This window comes from Lontra canadensis, unplaced genomic scaffold (genome assembly GCF_010015895.1).
Source record: "Lontra canadensis isolate GAN:19392208 unplaced genomic scaffold, GSC_riverotter_1.0 scaffold3, whole genome shotgun sequence".
Lineage (NCBI taxonomy): Eukaryota > Metazoa > Chordata > Mammalia > Carnivora > Mustelidae > Lontra > Lontra canadensis.
Genome location: NW_022630997.1, coordinates 28,730,330 through 28,743,766, shown reverse-complemented (window position 1 = coordinate 28,743,766; position 13,437 = coordinate 28,730,330). Strand labels below are relative to the sequence as shown.

The window sequence follows — 13,437 nt, the reverse complement described above, 5'->3', positions numbered from 1 at the left end:
GCAATTGCACTACGGGGTATTTACCCCAAAAATACAAACATAGTGATCTGAAGGGCACGTGCACCTGAATTTTTATAGCAGCAATGTCCACAATAGCCAAACTATGGAAAGAGCCCAGATGTCCATCGATAGGTGAATGGATAGAGAAAATGTGGTATATATACACAATGGAATACTACTCAGCCATCAAAAAATGAAATCTTGCCATTTGCTATGATGTGGCTGGAACTAGAGGGTATTGTGCTAAGCAAAGTAAGTCAATCAGAGAAAGATAATTATCATATGATCTCACTCATATGTGGAATTTCAGAAACAAAATAGAGGCGCATAGGGGAAGAGAGGAAAAAATAAAACAAGATGAAACCAGAAAAGGAGACAAACCATAAGAGACCCTTAATCATAGGAAACAACTGGAGGGGATGGAGGTGGAAGGATGGGGTAACTGGGTGATGGACATTAAGGAGGGCAGGAGGGCACGTGATATAATGAGTACTGGATATTACATAAGACTGATGAATCTCTGATTTCTACCTCTGAAACCAATAATACCTTATATGTTAATTAATCTAAATTTAAGAAATAAAAAAATGGGAAAAAATAAAAAAAAATTACTTCAGAAAAAAAAAAAAAAGAAATAACAATCATTTAAGATGGGAATGGTGGTGGAGAGCTCCCAGACAATGCCCTGTGCACTGTGCCAAATACACAAGTCTCAGTACACATCCATATGGTGTCTGAGCTGAGAAGCTCACACACAAATGTCTTACATCACAAATTCATAAATCTTTAATAGTACTCATATAATCTGATTACCTTCCCTTACCTGATATAAAAACATAGAAGTTTTATATAAACATTTTATTATGAAATTGAATATATGAATACATATACATGTGTATATGTATATATATGTACAGACGCATGCAGAAAAATGCATGCATCTATATAACCAACATCCGGATGGAGAATCAGAATGTTACTGGCACCCCCACACTGCACCTGCTTCCCACTCACCATCCTCCCTTTTATGAGAATCATTTCCTTGTTATTATTTATTGTTCCACTGCTATATAACTTTCCCTAAACAATGTAATTCCAAACTCTATGGAAGCCATGTTTGGGAGGGGAAAGAACATTAATGTAAATCCAAGTTTTTGCTGCCCAATTCCTCCTAAATGCTGATATGGTTGACCTCAAGTTTTCTCCATAATGCTCTTTACCATCTCTGCCTGGAGAGGGGTCAGGGGTAGCTTGAGGATTGGGGAGCCCTCCAGGGAACCGGTGGCTTGGCCATTATTTGTCAACAGTGGTCAGCCATAACCTGTGGGCACAGTTTTTTTTAATAGCCATTTGTCATAACTCACCGATACTGTTTCTGCCGTGTTTCTAGCTCTTTACGTCTGTGCTGCTTGAGAATGTGAACTTGGTCATCGCAGGCCAACTTTGCTGTGAGGAAAGGGCAGGACTGTGAGAAGAGCCATAAGAAGAAGGGTAACAACGTTCAGTACTTGGGTTTCCCTCACACCCCCTGCCTGTGCACCATCTTTACCTGCCTCAGAATACCCTCCCCCATTCATACTGAGGACACTGGGACTTCGGGAGTTTGAACAGCTTTGCCTTTGAACTTTGCCCAAGGTCATATACCTAATTAGTAGATTTTCAACACAAGATTCAAAACCTGTGCTCTTAGCCACTCCCATTGTAAAAGACAAATCCAGTTGCCCCTCTTTCTGCCTGCTCACTCATTAAGCTGTGGGCACTCAGGGCCCTGAGAATCACATCCAGCCCCGGGCTTGGTTAGCAGGCGTTACGGAGGGCAGGCCAATGATCTGCTGCCTCTCTCCCGCAGGCACCGGGTATATAGCAAGTTGTCTTAGCTTCCTCACATGTAAAATGAAGATAATAATGCCTATTTTTAGGGTCATGATGGGGATTTTGGGAGTACTTCACACAGTGCTTGGCACCCAGTAAGTGGGAACAATAATTATTATTATTGTCCTTATAATCATAATGGACCTGAGCTGCTTCTTCCTCCCTCTTAGCCCAGATTCAAAGGTGTCTTGAATTCAGGAGTGGGGCAAGTAGCTTAAGGGCAAGGTCAAGCTGCTCAGGGCCTTTAGAGTAGGAGAGAAATATATATAAAATATATTTAAGGGAAAGCCAGTGAACAGTTAGTGGGAGCCCAGACTAGCAGGATTCCAGAACATCTCCTGAAAAGGGGGCCTATAATAGTGCTTCTCCAGCTCTCTGTGGTTTTCAAAATTTCCATTCCATCACTGACTGATATTTTTGTAAAATACAATAAAAATTAACTACGGGAAAAATGAAATAAAAAACAAACCAAGGACATTCAAAACAAAGCCCTGTCTTTATTATAAGATGCAACAGTCACAGAATAATTCTTGCAAGTTACTATAAAAGCTTGTAAATGTCTACTTTCAGTCTCTGTACTTATCTCATTAAAGACCAACACCCACCAGTTCTTAGCCCACACTCAGAACCCCTTCTGGTTGAGGCAGCTCCAGTCCAGGGCTGGAACCCAGAGGAAGATCAATAGGGCACCTCTTTGTTCTCCATTGGGGATGGAAAGCCAGACAGTAGGCGCAGCCCGAGTGAAAGGCCAGTGAAGGCAAGATAAATATTAACTGTAACAACAGCTGTCCCTGGCTGTAGGAGACACTGTCGTGGGGACTCGACACTCATCATTTCTAATATACCTCTTTCTCTGGCACCTGGCTCAGAGAAATTGGGTCTCTTCAGTTCCAGTGGTATAAGTAAGTCAGAACATGTGAAACTGCATGTACCAAGTTTCAAAAGGTGTAAGCTCCATTTCTCCTGGCCCTGAGGGTGTTGGACATTTCCTGCAGTGACTGATGGAACTTTTGGGAACATAGCAGGTGACTAGGTGACAAGACCTAGACTAAATGCCCCAAAGCTCGGGAGTGGGGGTTGATGCCAAAACACTGATATGAGTGCCTTACTGAAGCTGTCTTTCCACATAGGTGTTCTGGATCCCCAGGACCACAGTGATGGGCCTCTGACCATTATGTTCACCCCAGGTGTCATGGTGAAGTATTAGATGGCAGAGGTTACCATGTCACTCGTGGGGTGGGCCCCTTCATTTCCAAGTTGTCCCAAGGTTGGTTGTTGTGCTATGTGGTGGATTAAAGATGGCCATAAATTCCTTTACATTCTTTCCATTAGGAGGTGGGACTGTCCCCTTTGAGTCTGGGTGGGTTCTGTGATCTATTCTATTGCTTGGACCAATAGAATATGGTGGAAGTTACCCTCTGCCAGTTTCCAGGCTTGGGCAGGAAGAGACTGGTAGCTTCCACCTCCTGTCTCTTGGAGTACTTGCTCTTGGAAGCTGGCCACTGCATAAGAAGTGCAACTATCCTGTGACCGCCAAACTGTGAGAAGCCCAATGCCATAGAGAAGGCTTCAAGAATGAGATTCCAGGTGGAAAGAGAGGCCAAGGAGCCCTGAGGCACTAGGCATGTGTGGGAAGAACCATCTTAAAAGTGAGCCTTCTAGTCCTTCCCCCTTATCTAATACTTCACGGCTCACAGATGAACTGCCCAGCTGAGCCTTTCCTAGATTTCTGACCCATAAGATCATGCTCAGAAGAAAATGGCCGTTTAAAGCCACCAGACTGTTACACAGCAATCGATAAGTGGAACAAACTGGATGGATAGCTCCTAGGTGTCCCTCCAGATCTACCTTGTCTTGTCCCTGAAGACCCTCATCTTGTCCTTGATGGGAATGAACTACACTGATGGGCTTCATACTGGGTTAGCCACTGGGAACCCTGACCAGGAAGAGGAGGGCGTGGGAGAATGAGGAGAGGACATAATTCTCCTGGTCCTCTCTCAGTACTTCCCCAGTGTCTGCACTGGTGATGCAGTGTCTGCATCTCTACTGGGAGCCATAGCTACTCCCAAGGGAGCGCTGTCTCGAGGACACTTCCCTTCTTGGATTAATCCAGCTTTCCTTCTCTCCCCTCACACTACCAGGACTAGCAGTGCCAATGGCCTCCACACTGGTGTGCTCCCCTGCACACTGGCCTTTCTAAACATCCTCATTTGAATGGGCCATACTTTTTTGCTGGAAAGGGATTCATGGTATATGGGAAAAGGGACCATCCTACCAAGACCCTGGGTGGGAGTGGCAGGGAGGAGACCAGGAGCTAGTGTTTTTCCAATACCAGAGAAAGAGAAGAACCTTGTCTACAACTGTTCACATTCTGGCCACCACAAGACAGAGTGAGTTCTGCGTTTTTTTTTTTGTTTTTTTTTTTTTTTTGTTTTGTTTTGTTTTGTTTTTTGTCATGAGGCCAGGAGACAAAAAATCCTTCTAGCTCCACTCACTCAGTTTGGAAATATTTTTAGAATTTGGTTTCTTAAATTCCATGTGAGAAACAAGGGGATGTGGCCCGATAGTTTAAGAACATGAAGTAGAAAAGAGCTTCTTCCTCCTCTGTCTCGGTTTTCTTAGATAAAAATGGGGGTAGTAATCATTTCCATTTTACCTTCACCCTCTGTGAAGAATGAATGATCTAGTGATAGGAATGCGCTTTCGACTAGGAAGTATTAAACATTTTATGGGTAAAACATCCGTCCTCTTCCTCATTATTCTAGTGGTACACAGCTTTGAAGATTTCTCATTCGGGTTTTAGAGTGTGAGAAAACTGAAGGGCCATGACTTGAAGTCAGATAGAATTTTGCCAAGACATGGGTTTGACTCCCGTATGCTAAGAGGCTAGTGTGGAAGGGGGAGTCACTCAGAGGGAGAGTGGCCTTAGCTGACCTTTGCCATCCATCCCTCTCTCTGTTCCTCCACACCAGGCCAACTCCCTATCTCTTATGAGGAATACTCTTCCAAGGAAGTACTGGGTTGGGGTCTGTACACTGGAGGGTCTTGCTTAAGAGGGTAGATTTTAGGTTCTTTTTTAGCGAAAAGTAGGACTTCTGGTTTAACAACTGGTGACCATGACTGCCAGGTCTGGCCATGGCCCCTCCAGGCTGGCACTTGGGACACTCTTATCAACCTCCTCCCCTCCCAGGTCTGTGCGGGGTACCCTGGAGCCCAAGCCCCACTATGACCCCCAGAGAGGAAAACTGGAGAATTCCCCTGGAAACTGCCCATCTAGGGAGATGTCCTGCAGGCACGTGCTATGAGGGACCCTCAGCAAAAAGGGAGTCATAAGCTTTTCCCTGAAGGATGGCAGCACAGAGGGAAGACAGCTGAGCACAAGGCCAGGGGCCTCTCCCTCCACCCTCTGCCTGTGGGGCTTGTTAGTACCCTGAGGAAGTCACAGCACCTGCCGGTGCATCGAGGCTCATAGCAGCAGCATTGCTATTCCCCTGAATACAGTTCTTGGAGGAAGGAGGGCCTGCAGGCCCCTTAGTCCCTGGGAAGCTCCGGAGTGGACACTCACCGCGCCCGTCTCTCAGGACGATCTCGCCCTCGCCGGTGATCCAGCGGTAGCACGGGAACTCGATGTAATCTCCGCAGGGCGTCTTCAGCGTGATGTACTTCAGGTACCAGTCATCGTGGAGCCAGTATTTGCGCTTCTCGATCTTGACCAGCTGGATTTCGCCCAGTTCTTCGTCCACTGTCACATCATAGGAATCAACCTGAGAGGAGAAAAAGGCAAATCAGGTTGTCTAGGGGTTTTCTGAGCCTTTGTATCACCCTTAGTTCATTTAGCTAAGACGTGGCCGAATGCCTGCCCTTGGCAAGGCTCCATGCTGCACCTGGGAGACACACGGGGACAAATCCTGGCTCTCCCTTTATGGAGATGGAGGTCTAGTGAGTGAGGGATGGATGGGGACATTCGTCATATTCAGAGTGGGCCATTCTGCTGTCTGTACATGGTTCAGGCTGGAAGAGGGGAGACTCCAGGGAGGGATGCCCTCTGCCAGGCTGTGCTTGGTAAGAGTCCTCTGCAGCTGCCCCTGCTCACAATGAGGGCAGGGGGGTGGCTGGCCTTCCCACCCTGCAGGCTGGAGAGGGAAAACTAGTCCTGGCATGCTTGGAGGCCCTTTACATCTTACAAAAGGCTTACTGACAATTGCTATGGACCCCTACGATGACGTGAGGATGAGGGGCAGTCATGACTGTGTCACCGACGAAGATACTGAGGCTTACTAAGTCCCACTTCAGCTATTCATTGGTAGAGATGGAGTTCTAATCCAGACCTTTCCAGTACAGCTACTCCGTGTCTCCCTTGTTCTCTGGGGAGCAAATAACTGAGCAAAAATGAAGAGCCTCAGGTATAAGAGAAGTTGCACAGATACACATCATCCTAGGGCATCTTCTGTCACTGAGCCACAGAAAGAAAGATAAGAAAGAAAATCAGATAGGCGGTACCCATGAGATCTGTGGGAGTGGTGAGTTAAGGTTGGTCTTGCTGCTAGAAGGTTCCACCGCAGGCCCTGTGCAGACTGCCAACCAGGTCCCTGAGCTGCTCAGTGCTTTGTGCAGCCAGGCTCCTGACTCTGGGAGGTGGGCAAGCAACCCTTCCAAGGCTCTGGGGTGATCTTTGTGTCTGCAACTCTTGGTGGCAGAGGGAAAACTCTTGGTGGCAGAGAGCTCAAGCGTTACATCGGGTGTTCTATATACTAGCAGGTCTGGGAAGCCCTGCACTCGGTGCCGCCCCTCCCCCCACAATGCCCATCAAGGTACTTTCTAAGCTGGATTTCACCAGTCCTTGAGCTTTTTCACTGGTGGCAGAAACTAGAGTCCTGTGTGATAATGAAGTAAATGGAGGGGGCGAGGGATTCATCCTGCATGTGATCCCATGCGTCTCTGTCTCCAACCTTCTCCCGCCAAGCTGCCAGAGGAACCCCAGGGAGGACTTCCTAAGAGGAATGGGAAGTTGGGTATTTTTAGCAAACCTCTTGGTTCTGAGTGCAGTGAGCGGCTCGCATGTTGCGGTTACTGAAGATGCCAGACACTTGTGGTCAGAAAGTGGAAGTCTCCTCCCTGTGCCCTGTGGTCTCGGCCTGGGTCTTCAGAATGTTTCTGAGGACCAAGGAGCCAGGCCTCTGTGCTGGGATGACATTTCTTGGTCCCGAACAGGTGCACAAGCCTATCTGTGCTGCCAGAATGCACCCTCCTGCAGGGTGAAAGAACCCTTCTTTCCCACAGTGTGTCTGCGGGAGAGCAGAATGCATAGGTGAGGTCACAGAGAGCACTGACCCCCAGGCTTCGGGACCTCAGCTGAGTAGTTTATCTGTACTGCAGGGTTCTAATCCCTTGGGAAGAAGCCAGAAAGCCCCAGGGTGCAGGAGTCCCAGTAAAGGGCTGGATGACCCAAGGAGCTGGGAGGAGAAGAGGAAAGGAAGGACACAGCTCTTCTGGGGTGACTTCTTGGCGGGGAGAGAATGGAGACCCCTGAGCTGAGGCATCAGGAGGCCAAGTGGTAAGGTTTCGGAGGTGAGGTCAGTGGGGAGGAGAAGGAATGGGCAAGGCATTTATCTGTAGAGAACAGAGAGCAAGACTCCTTAGGTGGGGAATGCATATTTAGAAGGAGGAGGTTAGAGCCTGGAGCTCCTTGGGCCAGAGGTGCTCAGATCCTAGAGACAGACATGAAGTCAGGGAAACATGCAATTCCCCAGCCTCATCTTACAGAAGGGCCAGTTTTCTGATTTCACTTGTTACTTTCAATGCTTTATTGGTTATATGGTTTTAAGGCTTTTGAATATTTCATCAGTGTGTTAGCTGGTCACTTTTTATTTGATCTTTATATGAGCATTTTTAGAAAGGTTTTGTTTCTGTCCCAGATCCCTGTTGTTGCTGGGACAAGGAGAGGGTTCTCTCTGTTCAAGCATGGACAGAAGAGAGACCTGAGGCCCAGCCTGGGATGCTCTTCTTGGTGGAAGCTAATGAGGGGCTGGGCAGGGAGAGGGGGATGTTGTGAAGCAGAGAAGAGGGAACTCGGGGTGGGGGGGACTGGAAGACAGAGCGAGAGGGAGAAACTGCAGCAGAAAAGAAGAGAGAAGTGGGGGACCTTGGGGCATGGTGGGGACTAGGGGGTAGAGGAAGGAAGAAAAGGAGGAACAGAGGCAGAATCTAGGAAGGGAGGACAGAGAGGGAAGACTGGGGAATATAGATGGAAGTTCATAAGGAAATGTTTATTCTTCATTAATCAGTAATTCTTATTATTGAGGAAGAGTTATTCTAGAGTGTTCTCTTCATAGAAATTAATAAGGTTAACATTCCCTGAATATATGAGAGGTACATATAGTTGTTAGACTTGTCTACAATCACTGAATATATTCAAGGACAATATATTAAACACTTCTGTATTGTCCCTAGCTTTCCTAAGAGTGCTGTCTTGGAATGAAAATGGCTCAAGTGACTTGCCAGAGATCTTTGGATCAAGAAAAGTAATCCCATCTGCCTTGAAGAGCTTTCAGTTGAAAGAAGTAAGGAAACAAATCAATCTGCCAAATTTGCCCAGCCTCAGTCCAGTCTCTGAGCCGTCTGGGTCCATGGTCTGGGCTTTCCCAAGCAGGCAGTGGGGGAGCTCCTGAGGAGGAGACCATTTACAGGAGAGTCTCACCTTTGGAGAATTTCTATTCCTAGTCCTGACCCAAATCAGTATGTGGAACTCTGATGAGAATAAGTGGGGCTCTATAATTCACTTTGTGGAGAAGAAATCAGTCCTACTGTTTGACAGAATTCTGCACAGAGGTATGTGGGTGTTGATGTGCCAAAGACCTAGAAATGACTGAACTGGCTGGTAACAGCCCTTATTGTTGTGACTGTAACTGTTGTTAACCATAATGATTCGGACACTTTTCCAAGTAAAATGGGATAGCCAATTCCTCTAGAGCAAGTATATTCTCTAAGGTTTCTTTTTCACCTTTACCCAACAGGGACAGACTGTCCTTAAAGAGCCACCAGCTGGAGAATGGGGAAGTAACACTGGGCTGTGCAAGACAAAGTGTGGAGTAACCTTGTACCAACAGGAACTTTCTCAAAAGTGGATTTTTATCAGAACCTTTAGGACCAGCTGATTCCCCTGCAGCCTAGCAGCCTTCCTAACTTGCTCTCTCTCACCCTAATGGAAATGTGACATGCAAACCTCTCCTGAAATTTGCTTCTGGGGTGCTCACTGAGGTGTTTAGTCATAGTGTCATTTGAATGAAATCTCAAGGGGAAATAATGACAGAACAGTGCTTTCAGCCCTCTTCTAATGACCCTGTTATGGCCACACCACAGTGTCTTCTTTGGGTAGAATCTGCATGTGGGGCACTCTGCGCTGCACAGCGTGAGCACACTGGTGTGTTTAGAGGATAATGGGGCCCACCATGGCCCCCTTATGAAGGGAAAGTAGTCTGCACTCAATCTTCCTCCCTGAGATGGGGAAAACCATGAAAGAATGGAAGTAAATGAAGGTGCTTCAGAAAGAGCAGAAGGTGTCATCTTCCCAAGTGGACGTCTCATTGCCCTCTCTCCTGCCCCACTGTCCTCAGGCCCAGTTCCCTAATGGGGGAAACCAGACAACAAATGGTTGTATTTATACTCAACACCTTGCTCTTCCTGAAGGGAGCTTGTGCTGGGCTAACATGCCGAACTTGGCTAATAGCCAAGTTGGCTAATAACAAGGTTCTGAAGCTCTTGGGGGAGGAATCAAGCCCACTCCAAGTTTGGAAATGGGGAAAGGAGTGGACTATTATTTACTTACTGCAGCCTCTACAGACCTAAAACCTAATTCACAAATTTTATCCAAGAAGAATTCAGTTGAACCATATGAAATTCCTGGTTTTGTTTATCAAAAATTGTCAACTCTGAGCAATTTCATATGGTTCAACCCAATAATCAACTAAGTGGCGAAAAGAACCTTTAGCAAAGTCTAAATCTTTCTGGCCCAGTTCCGGAGCTGGGGGGTGACAGATGGGAACATTCCCTGTGCACCTACCTAAAGCATGTTGGGACTGTCAGAATAATCATACAATGAGCACTTCCTATGCACTTGGCAGTGGACTGGGCAAGTCACTAAACGCTCAGTAAGGACCATGAGCTGCCATGCTCACTGAGAAAGCCATGGGGCTGGAATTCCTGCCGAGGTCAGCATCAGGAGCTCACTTATAAATGCGGCCACCTGTGCATGGCCTTATATAGTACTTGGCAGCACAGACTAGAAGTCCAGTAAACACTGGCTCCCTTTGCTCCCTGGACTCCCCCAGCTCCAGAGTATCTAGTGACAAGCGGAGAGGAGAAGCCCTCCTTCCTCTTCTTGCTCCGCTGAGCCCTCACACCTGGGGTTCAAGTATTCCCTGGCGAATACTCTGTGGGGAGTCAGATATCTCCAGGTTGCAAAAGGCTTCTTGCTTGAGTTTTCTTGTTCCTTCCCTCTAAATTCCTCTGGGGACCTGCCTGAGAACTCGAGGGACCCGGGTGTGAAGACACCTGCAAGTATCACTCTGAACCAGCAGCTGTGCTTGGGCTCACACAGATTCCTGGACCAGCTTGAAGTCATTACTTTCATTTTACATTTGGGGAAACTGAGGTCCGGTGAGGAGACAGAGTGAACTAGCAATCGGGCCCTGATTCAACCCAGGTCTCTGAACTCCCAGGCCTGTGCCTTCTCCCCAAAGCTCGAGGCTGCTCCGAGGTGCCACCTGTGCTTCACAGCAGGGCAAGGACCGCTGTGACCCCCCAGACCCCCACACCCCACAACCTGTGGAAGGAGCCCTATGAAATGGGGCACAAACATGCCCACAGCACTTGCCCAGTTAAGGGACCTTTCAGAGCGTCGGAATCTTGTCTGTGAAATGGGAGCAGACCTTGCACCTTCTCCTGGGGGGGAAGCTCGGCGTGCTGCAGGCCTCACCGTGCAAGCCTCCCGCCCCCGAACTTGGGTCCCAGCCGCCCCGACGTGGTCCCGGACATTCCCTTAGCCCGGTCCCTAACCACTCGAACGGGCCCCGGGGGCCCCCGGCTCGGTCTGTGCCGCCCTGACGGGGCCCTGGGTGTCCCCAGCCCGGTCCCAGCCTCGCGCCCCTACCGCGCCGCGCTCAAAGTCGTTGTAGAAGGGTTTGTCCAGGAGGTGCTTCTCGCTGCAGCCCGCAGAACCCACGAGGCTCAGGTAGATGTAGTCGTCGGTGCCAGCGAACCACTGGCTGCCGGTGGCTACGGTGACGGTGTAGGACGGCATGGCGGAGGACGCGAACTCCACGAGCCTCGGTGCGGCAGGGCCACGCGAGTCGGCACTAGCAGCCGCCTCTTCCCTCGCCCTCCGCCGGGGACCCCACAACCCCCGCCCCGCCCCCCCCCCCCCCCGCCCCGCCCCCTCCCCCCCCCGCCCCGCCCCCATTCCCCCGCCCCCCTCCCGCCCCGCCCCGCCCCGCCCCGTCCCTGACGCTCAGACTGCTCGGACCCGCGGCAGACGTGGTAGGGGTCGCGCGTTCTTGCTTTTCACCCTATGGGCTTGGTGTCTGTTTTAGCCGTCTGGGGACTAGGGACACCTCAGCTGCCGTCCCCTCACCCCTGCATCCGTTCATTCACTCACTTAGCCTCCCATTCGTTGTTCTCACCCTTCATCCTTCCTTCCTGCCTCAGCGCCAGGCTCCTGGAAGCTCCTAGGCGACCCCTTAAAATGAGACGTTGTGTCTACTCTCACCAAGTTCCGGTTGTGCCTGGGGCGATTACCCATGCCATGGTTTCTTAAACTAGGGGTGCTCTGGGAGTCTACAGGGGAAAGGGGGACTCACCTGGGGATACCAGAGAGGCTTTTTGGAGGAGGCCACACCGGAGCTGATATTCAGAGTGGTATCTGGAACACAGACTTAGGGCAGCTCTGGGTTCCTCACAGGCTTGGCTGAGTGTCACCCGGGGCAAGCGGCACGTGGGCACCGAGGTGAGTCAGATGCCAGCCGCTCTCGGGACTAGAGATTGCCAGTGTACTGCGGGAAGCGGGGCAGCCAGAGGGGGCCAGGACAAGAAAACACAAGTCTGAACACCGGGGTGTTGTCTGGAGAAGGTCAGCGGGCTTTGGGGAGGCGGGAGGCTGGGGAAGGAGGTAGGCTTCCTTAGTGATGGCTTTTCGGGGGGCAGGGGGGACCACTGGCTGGAAGTCCTGGGAAAGATGTGTTCTCCACAGCAAGCATGTTCCAGGAGTTATGGCTGGGAGCTGGGGAGCAGGCTGCCTGGCCCAGTAAGTTGGTCGGATTTCAACAGGTGGTGGCCTAAGGCCTGAAAGAGATGTTTGTAGAAGGCTTTGTGCCCTAGAAGGAAGTTTCCCATCGGTGGTCAACCTTCCTACTGCTGTGACCTAATCTGATATGTCTTCTGTGTTCGCCTGCACCTACCCCAACCTTCATTTCCACTTTCTTGGCTCGCAGCCCCGCCCCCCCCAAACTTAAGAACTGGGTCTGACTGTGGTGCACATTTGATAATGAGCTGAACTGAATTAAAATATAAGTTCATTCCAAGTCAGGTGGGTGTGTCAAGTGCCCGGCATTGTACATTCACTGTTTGGGAGGTGCAAAGAGGCAGGCCTGAGACGGGCTCCCCATTTCTGGGATGCGGGGCTCCACATTGTGGCAAATCCTGCTTCCTCCAATGTCTGGCAGGACCACCACTCAAAGCAGAGAGGGAACCTGCTGATCTATTTCTACAGTGGGAGATGAGGACAGATTTCAGCGGGACTGGCTTTATTCATGGAAAGACAGGCACTGAAGGGGTTCTCTGAGAATCAAATAAGACATGGAGGATTGGTCATAGCTGAGATGTGCAGGTGAAGATATCTCAGAATTGGAACTCAACCCCTGCCAGGCAGGGGATAGGCTCCGGGAACCCCTCCGTGAGGGGGGGAGTGAAGGATGGCTGTGGAGTTGCACTTCACATCTAAGAATGAAATGACTGTTGTTTTTCTTTAAAAAGTAAATGCAATATTTTTTGGGGGGCAAAAGTAACAAATTATCATTGTAGAAACTAGAGAAAAGTGGATATATAAACAAAATTCATAACTTGTAGAAAAAGTGGTTAGTAAATATTCCTTATTAGGCATTTTTACACCATTAGGACCACACTATTGTGTGTAATTTTTTGTATGTGTATGTTCCTTAGTATTGTAACATGCATTTTCCTACGTAATTTTACTTTTTAAATATTTTGACAATGTGTAATATTCAATTATATGGATATACCACTTTCTTTTCATTAGTCCACATTACTGGTCATTTAAGTTGCTTTCCCTCATTAATTGCTATAGTACATATTTGGTGCTTAAAACATTTTTAAAGTTTTAAGATAGGGATTTAGAAATGGACCAGAGAGTGTGAATATTCTGAGACCTTTGTAACATGTTATTAAGCTACTTTTCCAAGGACTATAGTAATTTATACTTATGCCATTTACGGTAATATATAACATGGAATGTTGCTTTCATAGAAATTTTGGCATCGTGGGGTAGTTTCTAAA

At 48.6% G+C, this 13,437-nt stretch overlaps 1 protein-coding gene across 1 annotated transcript in view; it reads right to left on the bottom strand.

The window, feature by feature from the left end:
- ALOX5 (arachidonate 5-lipoxygenase) overlaps positions 1–11,203 on the bottom strand; it is a 41,834-nt gene extending 30,631 nt beyond the window's left edge. Inside the window, exons 1-3 of the mRNA XM_032837471.1 lie at positions 11,021–11,203; positions 5,438–5,636; positions 1,365–1,446 (exon numbers count right to left, since the gene is read on the bottom strand). Coding sequence (XP_032693362.1) covers positions 1,365–1,446; positions 5,438–5,636; positions 11,021–11,170 — 431 coding nt within the window. The 5' untranslated portion in view covers positions 11,171–11,203. The remainder of the gene's footprint in view (positions 1–1,364; positions 1,447–5,437; positions 5,637–11,020) is intronic.
- Between the last annotated feature and the right edge of the window lie 2,234 nt (positions 11,204–13,437).